Source organism: Hipposideros armiger, unplaced genomic scaffold (assembly GCF_001890085.2).
Source record: "Hipposideros armiger isolate ML-2016 unplaced genomic scaffold, ASM189008v1 scaffold_43, whole genome shotgun sequence".
Lineage (NCBI taxonomy): Eukaryota > Metazoa > Chordata > Mammalia > Chiroptera > Hipposideridae > Hipposideros > Hipposideros armiger.
In genome coordinates this window covers 3,990,044-4,000,411 of record NW_017731393.1, presented here as the reverse complement: position 1 = coordinate 4,000,411, position 10,368 = coordinate 3,990,044, and the positions used below count along the sequence as shown (strand labels likewise).

At 58.2% G+C, this 10,368-nt stretch overlaps 1 protein-coding gene across 7 annotated transcripts in view; it reads right to left on the bottom strand.

The window, feature by feature from the left end:
- The window catches only part of BEGAIN (brain enriched guanylate kinase associated), a 29,965-nt gene that overhangs the window by 18,345 nt on the left and 1,252 nt on the right, over positions 1-10,368 (bottom strand). For 6 of the 7 annotated variants that reach the window (XM_019639149.1, XM_019639155.1, XM_019639151.1 and 3 more), the window contains exon 2: positions 9,949-9,977. In XM_019639149.1, coding sequence (XP_019494694.1) covers positions 9,949-9,962 — 14 coding nt within the window. In that variant the 5' untranslated portion in view covers positions 9,963-9,977. Of the gene's footprint in view, positions 1-9,948; positions 10,223-10,368 lie in introns of those variants that run through there. The other variant, XM_019639152.1, reaches the window with a different exon arrangement.

Sequence of the window (10,368 nt, the reverse complement as noted above, 5' to 3'; positions counted from 1 at the left end):
GTCGTGCAGTTAGTTCTTCCATGTTCACAGAAACGCTCTCTTGACCCTCCCGGTACCGCCCCGTTCTCTGCTCCGTGGAAATGTCTGTCCTCGCTCCCATCCTGCCAGGACCAATGCCCACCTGTCTCTTGTCCCCTCCATGTCACCGAACCTGCTTTTGTTGGGCCCTTCTCAGCCCTCACGTGACCTGACCCTTCAGCAGCCAGTGACACAGCCGACCCCTCTCTCCTCACACACACCTCCTCCCGCTGCCTGTCCTGGCCTCTCCGTGGACGCTCCTCCGCTCCCTGACCTCCTGCCACCAGTGGGTCCCTGGGATCAGGCCTCCAGCCTCTCCCCTTCCCTGGGTACACTCACTCCATGGTGACCCCAGCCACAGATACCATCGCTCTGCTGAGGACCCCCACATTCATGTCTCCCCTGACTCCAGGCATGCCTTCCCCTGCTGCCTCTATGGCCCTGGGATGACTGCAGGCAGCTCAGATCTGCAGGGCCCACGTGAATGCTGCTCAGCCTCCCCAAATCCACAGCCTTCCCTCCCCGCCGCCCCCCAGCACAGCGGGCCCCATGCCCGTGCCCGCAGGCATCCCTGACGCCTTTCTTCCTCTCCTGTTCTCCCAGGCTGGCAGCAAATCCCCCTGGCTCAGCTTCCAGTGCCACCTGGGCCTGGCTTCTCTCGTGGGACTGCTGCCCAGCCTCCTAACTGGCTCGTGCCTGTCACCCTCGGCCAGAGCGGACCTGTTGAAACCAAATCAGATCCATCCCCGCTCCGTTCAAAACCTGCCCCTGTCCCCTGCCTCACTTGGGTCAGTTCCAACATGTTCACACCTGATGGGCAGGGGCCTCCCCATCACCCCCTGGACCACACTTGCACCTGCCCGGCTCCAGCCACATTGAGCATACTCCTGCCTCAGAGCCTTCACTCCTATAGTCCCTGCTGCCTGGACCCCTGTCCCCGGGGACCCCGATGGCTGCTCCTCTGCTCCCTCATTCAACGTACACGTGCAGCTCTCTTGGTGAGACCCACCCTGAGCCAGGCACACAGGAGAGCCCAATGAGCATTTGTTGAATGAATGAAAAACACAAGTGAGCGCATTTTACAGATGGGCAAACTGAGGCTAGGAGCGGGGAAGTGTCCACCCCAGGTCTAGGCTGCGGGCCTGCTGACAACCCACCCCAAACGCCCTTCTGCAGGGTCCGGTGCTTTGGGCTTTTCCTGCCCCTGAGTTTTGGAGCTTTACAGTTTGGTTTTGTTCGCCTGGCCAGGCCCAAAGAAGTTGCTTCCCGTTTTCTATAAAAGCTGAACTTCCTGAAATGATCACAAGAGGGTGGAACTTGAATTTCAGACCAAGAGCTAGTAAGTGTTTAGTGTATGTCCCGAACGTTGCATGGGATATACATTAAACAAGCATCCAGCTGTTTATCTGAAATTTAAATGTCACTGGGCGTCCTGTACTTCATCTGGCAACCCGAGCAGGGAAGCAGAGGGGACCTCGTGGAGGAAGGCCTCCGGCACCTGCAGGACAGGTCCCCGTGCCGGTCATGAGGGACAGCGCTGTGACTGGCTGTCTGTGCGGGGTGCAGCCTGGGGAAAGGCCTGGAAGTGACAACACCCTGGCCGGGCAGGTGCATCCTGCAGATGATTGGCCAGAGCCCAGGCCTGGGGGGCGGGGCAGGAGGCACAGGGCACCTGGCCCTGAGCACGGGCCCAGGGTCTGGTCCTCCCTCTCGACACCCCAGCATCACTCTACAGCAGAAAGACTGGCAGCAGGCTGGGGCTTGAGGATGTCCCTCTGGTGGGTGAGCCAGGATGGGGAGCCCCAAGGAGGCTGCCTCAGGAGAGGTGAGGTGAGCTACACTGGGCCCCACCCTGGAAGCCCTCTCACCCCTAGCTGCATGGGGCTCCTGGGCACCCCAGCCCAGCCCCCTTTCCTAGCACCCAGACGGGTACTGCTGGTTGTCACTCTCCTGTCTGTCTCCCCCTCTGGACTGGGGGCGTCTGGAGGGCAGGATTATGCACACCTGGTCCTGGACCCCTCCCCTACCCCGAGGCCATACATGCCCTCCAGTCCTGGTGTTCAGGGTGTCTGAGGGGAGGACTGGCGGTCAGCCCCACAGCGGATAAGGAGCTGCCTGCAGGGCTCCCAAATTAACCTCCCAGCACCTGTCATCCCCTGCCCTTGGGCCCAGGTGAGAGGGGGCCGCCACTCAACACTTTGATGATCAGGTTCATTACTGCCCACCAAGGAACCCACGCTGGCTTCTCTAATTTGAGCACCCCGCCAGCCGGCTCTCCAACGCAAACAGACACGGGCACAGGGTAATTGGATCGGCAGGAGGGCCTGTTTTCTGGAATTCTGGGGATCATAAAGGTAATCAGGACTGCGGGAGGCTCATCAGTAACCCTGGACTGTGGGGTGTGGGGCGGCCGGCCCACCCCTGCGCTCTCTCCATGCCTCATGGCCTCTCCAGGTGCTCTCGGTGCCTGGTGGGTCCTGCCCCACCCTCAGCCCCCAACCTACCCCCAAACTTCCCACACCCACAGGAGATAGTCCCGAGGGTGAAACAGTCTGGGAGGAAAGGCGTGGAGCCGTGACAGTGACTTCAGCATCAGCCGTGGGCCGGAAGGAGGCTGCCTTTCTGGGCCTCGGTTTCCCCGCCTGTAATTAAAGCCCGGAAGAGCGCTTGTGACCATCATGACCTCTTCTGGAAGCTTTCCCTGAGACCTCCCACCCCCCCTTCAATCACCCAGTAACACCTACTGCGTGCCACTGGCATTTCTTCATTGCATCCTCACCCAAGGCCTGACAAGGGGCGCAGCCTGTCGTACAGATGAAGGGTTCATGGGGTTAAGGGCACCCGGCTAGTGAGTAGTCAGGATTAGCACCCTCCCCAGGGCGGCCACTCCAAATGTCACCACCAGTCCCCCAACCCTAGACGTCACCCCTGCTGCCAGGGCACAGGACACAGAGGTACAAACCCTGCCCGGCAGAGCAACCCCTTGCTGTTGGGCTTAGGGCTGAGGAGCCCAGGAGACTTGGCCTCAGGTCCTGCTGTGTTCACCCAACAAGCATCTCATGGACCCCCAGATCTACCCTATCTCCATCTTCTCCGTCTCAGGTGGCAGCAACTCCATCAAGGCAGACACCTCAGCACTGCCCCTGACACCACAGCCCACGAGCCCCTCAGCCTTGGTGGGCCCCTCGGGACACGGGAACACAAATAAACTCTCAGCTTGTGTGGGGGTGAAGGGAGAATTCGCCCCCACAACCCCAGGAGAGGGTTGGCCACGGCGCCTGGTACAGAGTAGAGGCCCAAGATGGCAGTCAGGGTTGGTTTTCTGCCTGTGGTAACGGGGGTGGCCTGGGACGTTGAGGAACAGGCTCACAGCGCATCTCGCTCTAATACCCAGCCACCACCAGGACCAGCGATGAGCCCTCCTAGGGAAAGTGCAGACAGTCTGGGGGTGAGCAGAGCTGGCCCCCTGCCCCTGACTCTGAAATGCTCTCAGGTCCTAACACAATCTAGGGCTGCCGGTCACATCCCCCTCTCAGCTGGGGTCCTCTCAGCTCGCTGGGTCCTCTCTTTCACAGTGGGAATAATGTCACACCTGCCAGTGGTTGGGGAAACAGGGCAAAGGGACACCATCTGAGACAGGGGTGGGCAGTCAGTGGCCAGAACTGGCCCATGCACATTAACCATGCTCCGAGCTCCATGCTAATGATGCGATGCTCAGAACGCTTTCTAAGAGAGGTTCAGAAACTTGCCCAAGGCCACACTGCCAGTAAGTGTCAAAGCTGGGATTCAAACCCAGGTGAATCTATCTTTGTAATCACATACTTCATCAGGGAGCCTTTGCAGAAGAATGAAGACTCAGATGGGTTGTGGGGACCAGAGACTTTGAAGGGCAGGTCAGAAGCAGGGAAGAGAGAACAATCCCTGTGGAGGGTCTCTTTATAATGCCCTGACTCCCAAAGGGAGAAATCAAAGGGCAGTAGTCATTCACACCTTAGTGAGAATTAGTCCATCAACATTCTTCCACTAGGATCAGTTTTAGCAGTGGGGCCAAGAGCCTTGAAGGACCACACTTAGGGAGGTAGGCCTGCTGGGGGTAGAGTGGAGGACACAAGAGGTGGACAGTTGAGGCCAAATCTCTCCACTGGAGGCTCTCACAGCTCTCAGGGCCTCTCAGTGGGTACCTTAAAAAAAACAAACAGGGGACCAGCCGGTGGCTCAGTTGGTTAGAGGGCGAGCTCTGAGCAACAGAGTTGCTGGTTCGATTCCCACACGGGCCAGTGAGCTGCGCCCAAGCTGAGCTGCCGCTGAGCTGCCAGTGGGCGGCCAGATGGCTCAGCTGGTGAGAGTGTGTGCTCTTAACAACAAGGTGGCCAGTCCGACTCCCGTATGGGATGGTGGGCTGTGCCCCCCTGCAACTAGATTGAAAGTGGCGACTGGACTTGGAGGTGAGCTTGTGCCCTCCACAACTAAGACTGAAGGACAACAACTTGACTTGGAGCTGATGGGTCCTGGAAAAACACAATGTTCCCCTTCCCCAATTCCCCAACACTGTTCCCTTCCCCAATTCCTCAATAAAATCTTTAAAAAAAACTAAAAGCACAATCACCAGTCTCTGAGGAAGGAGGGAGGGGGCGGGGGCATGAGTGCTCCCCAACATCCCCCTCTCTGCAGGGCAGAATGGGGAGTCCCCCTTTTGGGCATCATGAAGAGTGGGGGAAAAGCTGTCCTCTGCCTCCTTCTTCCTCACCATTCGCCACAGCTCAGTATCATTCAAAATCATTCATTGAGCACCTATTAGGTGCCAATTCTAAGCATTGGGGATCACCAGTGGGCTGCTGTTCTGGGGGGGGGGAGACAGGCGATAAAGAAGATAAATAAATAAATAAATAAATAAATAAATAAATAAATAAATAAATAAAATTGTGAGTCTAGTGGGGATCAAGGTGTCAGGGACAATTAAAGCAGGAAAGGGGAAGACAGGGGAGGGGGTTATAATTATAAACAGAGTGAGTGGTCAGGAAAGCTCCCCCACCACCAGCACCCCACGGATAACATTGAGAAAGATGTGAAAGGAAAGGAGGCCAGAGTCATGTGGATATCTGGGGAAGAGCTTTCAGATAGACGGAAACAGCATGTGCAAAGGCCCTGGGGCAGGAGACTGTCTGATATGTCTTGGTGGCTAGAGGGGAACAGGCAAGGAGAGAGTCATGTGAGATGAGGTAAGGTGATTTTACATTTATAAGACGACCTGACAACTGTCTGTCTCTATCTCTAGGACATCAGCCTGGCATTTCCCCATAGTATCTTCCAGCATAGAGAACACTGTCTGGCATGGCCCAGACCTAACAAATACTAGTAATATAAATGAATCAGCGTATGGGCAGGAACATTTGGGTGTCCGTGTGCAAAAGAAAAAAAAAAAGAAAGAAGAAGCCCAACCTCAAACCATACACAAAAATCAATCTCAAATGGATTGAAAGCCAGTAAGTTCATGACATCAGAAAAGTTTCTTAAACACGACACAACAAATTTAAATAAAAAAGTGAAAGCCTTAAACATTCAACAGATTAAAAATATGAACTTCTGTTCATCAGAGGACCACTTAAAGGGTGAGAAGCAGGAGAGGTATTTGCCACACGGGTAACTGACGAGGACTATCTGAAGAACTCCTACAGATCCATAGGACAACTTGATTGAAAAACGCACTCAGACCCCACAAAAAAGGAAACCCAAGTGGGCAGTCATCCAGGGAAGTGCAAGAAACAGCACACGCCCACCACCTGACAGTGCCAAGTGCTGTGAGGCTGTGAAGACACAGGAACTTCAGGTACTGCTGAGAGGGTGACTGGCAGAAGCCCCCAGGAGAGTGTGGCCCTATCTTCTAAAGTTGACTGTATGCATGCCCTATGGCCCAACAGCTCTGCTCTGGGGTACACCCCCAGAAATGCAGCCCCTGTTCCCTGGATCACCTGGATGGGACCTTCATTCTCAGTGGTCCAAGCTGAAAGCTGCCCAGATGTCCATCCATGAATAAACAGACTGAAGTAACTTCAGTCGTAAATGCTGTTCCCCAAGACAGCCAGCAATGGACAGCTCCACGCACTACCAACAAGGACTCTTTCAAACATGATGTGATGAAAAAGAACCAGCCTGAAAACCACGGCTGAAAGACTCCACGTATAGGAGGTTCTAGACCAGGCAAGTAAAACTGTGTCGGCTAGGTATGCTCACCTAGGTGGCCAAACTGTGACAAAACAGGACTGCTTATCACAAAAGTCAGGATATTGGAGACCTCAGGGGGGCTGGCAGCATTCAACCTGACCTGGGTGGTTGTCACTGGTAGTTGTCCTAAACTTCACAGATCTTGGTTACTTTTTCTGTACACTTACCACAGTTCAGGACTTTGAAAAAGTTCTATTTTGGGGGGAGGGGTGGACTCGTTCCGGGAATAGCTCTGGGTCTCCGGGGGAACTTCTGAGTCCCAGGCACCATGCAATGCGCCTGACCCGCTTTCCTACATGACAGAGGAGGGGACTGAGGCTTACACAGCGGAAGCTTTCCCAAAGGCACAAAGCAGACAAAGTGGCCCCTGCGGGGTGGGAGTGGGGGTGGGGTAAGGGCAGAGGGACCCTGTACAGAGGAGGGGATTAATTTGGGGATTAGAGGAGCAGCTGGCTGCAAATATTTCAGTGTCACTGGAAGAGTTTTTCAGGCAGTCGGGCAGGATAGCTGAGTAAGCCAGGGGCAGGGGGCAGGGGACAGGGGGCCTATAATAGACCAGAGCAGAGGTGGCCAGACCTGGGGGAGCTCTACTGTGTGCCAGCCCTTGCCAGGTGCTAGGGCTGGAGAAATCGGGGGTCAGACCCAGGCTGTGCTCAAAGTGGAGAGGATAGAGGACACTACAGGTAGCAGGGAGAGAGGGCCCCAGGGACCTCCACTCCCCGCCCCTCACCTGTCTCGCTGAACACACCCTGCTTCCTCAGGCCCCTGGGCCTTCCATCCTGTCTATTCTCCTTGCAAACTCCTATCCTTCCTTCAAGCCTGGGCTCAAGTGTCCCTGCTTCCAGGAGGCCCACCCTGATTCCCCAGGCCAGTGTCCCCAACCTGGGATCCCTGGGAAGGTCCGTTGATGGACCTGTGTCCCTGCTCTGTAGGGCTGGCCTGGGTCTTACTGTGTCTCAGCATCCCACGCGGAACTTGGTACACAGCAGGTGAATGAGTCCACTTGGGGGTGACGGACAAGGGGGTCACAAAAGCCACAGAAAAAAGGTGACAGGGAGGACCAATAGTTGGTCATGTGGATAAGAAGGCAGGTGGAAGGGCATACTGGGCAGTAGGAACAGCACGGGCAAAGGCAGAGAGGCGTGCAGGTGACAGCTTGTTGGGGACTCAGAAGTGGGGTGCTTGGTGGAGAGTGGGCACCAGGGGAGCCAGGCTAGAGGGCTGGGGCTGGGGGAGCCTGGCTACATACCTGCCCACAAGGAGAGACGCTGAGGGTCGAAATGGTATAATCTTTTTGCTCATTCAAAAAGTATTTACTGGACCTTCCCATGAGCCCAGATTGGGGTGGGCGGGGGGGCAAAGGGCCTGCCCTCTCAATTCAGATTCCAGGTCCTGCCTTCATGTGCAGAAATCGCACTCTAGGGCCAGGAGGCAGGACCAGGGCACAGGAGCCCCCCAGGAACCCTTACCTGGGACCACAGATGAGTCTTCTCCTGCTTTGGGGACCTGTAGTCCTGCAGTTCTGATGCCCCCAAAGTGAACCTCTGCCTAGGGCCCCTGCTATGGTCCAGGTCCCACGTGTGGGGTGTCAGCCACAGTAGCTCACTCATGTCATCCTCCCAACAGCCCTGCATGGTGAGGTGGTTAGGACATTCACTTTACAGATGGGGAAACTGAGGCCCAGCGAGGGTCAGGACTTGGCCAGACAAGTCTTGATGGTGCTAAAACCCAAGTGTGTGGGACCCCAAGCCCTGAGACCTTCCCCACGGGAGGCCACGCTGACCAGTTTCCCCCGCATCTCTCTGGACCTTTTGGTTCTTGACTCCTGGCACTAAACGCAGGACACACCCCTACAGGGGCAGCCCCCTCACTGGCCAGGAAGGAATGGTCTAGAAAAGCCCTTGAGGCAGCTCTGAGAACACTAATGGGGTGAGATGGGGAGGAAGGCAGGACACCCCCAATTCTGGAGGCTGTGCTGGGTCCTGCCAGCTCCGGAATCCTGCCTTGGCCAAAAGGACATGTGACCCAATGCAGCCCAGAAGCCCAGGCCCCGGCCACTGCCACCAGCCTTCAGGACTCAGCCCAGGGTAGCCCTCAGCTCAGCCAGCAAAGAGATGCCTGGCGCCCTCAGCAGCGCAGGCACAGGATCTGCCACCTGGTTTACCTGTCCACCTGACTCACCCACCTACCTGTGTCCCCAACCAGGCTGAGCCATGTCTCTGCTCCCATTACCCAGAGCACAAAGATAGGTACTCAAGAGACTTAGATGGGCATGGAGAGAGAGAGAGAAACACAGAGGAGACACCCTCCCCCTCAAGGCTGGCCTCAGGGCACCCCATGAATGTCTTTTTCTCAAGTCCTAGCTGTCTCCTCCCCAGAGGGAGCCCAACACTGGTGGGGGTACAGCCAATGTGGGGTACCTGGGAGGGCCCTGTCCTGAGCTCATCTGTGTGCCTGGAGACAGAGCTGCTGCTCTCTGGGCCTCACCAGCCCCAACTTGGATATTGACCATGACAAGATGGGCCTGGCTGACAGGCATCAGGTTTGGGGTCTGAGCCCCTGCAGCCTAATAGGCTGGACCTCTCCTACCAGCGCAGGACAAATGGGTCCTGGCCCTGTGGGACCCACAAGGGAAAGCTGCACTCCAGCTCAGTGGCCAGGAGATGGCCCTGCTCTGGTGTTCACTCTGGGGTCTCTGTGTAAGCCCACCTGTCCCTAGGCTCCCACCTGGACATTCCCAGGTGACTCATCCACTGCACTAAGAGTCACCTGGGAATGTGCTGGCTCCTCTCCCCTAGACCCAGGGACCTGCCCTGAAACAAGCCTGGGCTCTCTTGGGTCCCTAACCCTTGGTGGAAAGAGCGAACCTATCACCTAGAGTCCTCCCCGCCGATGCCAATTCTGGCCTTGGGAGAACGGGGAGCGGGGGAAGGGTGCAAGAGACCCTCCAGCCCGGGTTGACGGTGCTGAAACCCAGCAGCCAGAGCTGGGCCTGCTGCTCACACAACGCCTCGGCTCAGACTCCGGAAGGAAAACACAGGAGGGGTGTTCCCAAAGTGGGGGTGAGGGTAGCCAAGGGAAGTCTCAGAGGAAGTCGTGAATATTCAAACCGGCTGATCCCCGGGCTGCGGAGGGCCATGAAGGGAGCCCAGGGGAGTCCACAAGGGCTCAAACTTGAGCACCAGGAGGGAGGCCGCGGGGGACACTCCCCAGACGCCGTCGCGGGATTCCCCCAAAATGGCTCCAAGACGCCACTGCCTCGGCCAGCCGCGAGGACGCCACCCCCCACCCCCGCCCCCACGAGGCGTAAACTTAAAAGCTCAGAACCAGGCAACTGTCAGCTGGGGGTGGGGGGGGCCAGCCGGCGCTGCAGACCAGTGCGTAACAGCAGGAGCGGAAACCCGGAGGGTCCCAGGAGACAACCGAGAGTCCAGGGCAGGGCACGCGGGACCGCGGAGGCCAGGCCGGACCCTGGCGGCGCACCCCCTCCCCCAGCTGCAGCGGCCCGGGTCCGGCCGACGAGCCCCCGGCGCGAGGCTCCCCGTTGTCTCACCGCGCACACACGCACCACACTCAGCACCTCGGTCGGGGCAGCCCCGCCGCAGGCGGCCCGGGAGATGCGCTCCGGCGCAGCCCTCTCCCCTCGCCCTTCAGCGCCCCCACCCCGACCCGGCCCGCGAGCCGCGGCACGGAAGACGCTCCACTCACCTGAGTTTCTCCATGTCTGCGGCAGAGGCCTGCGAGAAACCAAACGAGAGGGTCAGCAGGCAGGAGGCGTGCGCTCCGTGGCCGCGCCGGGCGGAGCCGGGCACCGCGGGCACAGGCGGGCGCGGCGGCGGGGCACCCCCGCGTGGCTCGCTGGGTGGGAAGCCTGGCCCGCGCGCCCCCAGCCTCCAACCCCCGGCCGCGGTCCCTGGGACTCAGTGGGTGCGCGGGGCCACGGCCGAGTAACAGGTGAGCCCGCCCGGGCCGCCGCGCTCCCTGGCACCTAGTTACGCCCCCCCGAGAGGGAGGAAGGGGCTGGCTCCGGGACTCCGGGACTCGGGATGGCACGGCCCGGGGCGATCCCAAGCTCGCCCGAAGGAGGGGGACCCGGCTCGGTCCCGTTAACTCTCCCGTGGCCGCGGC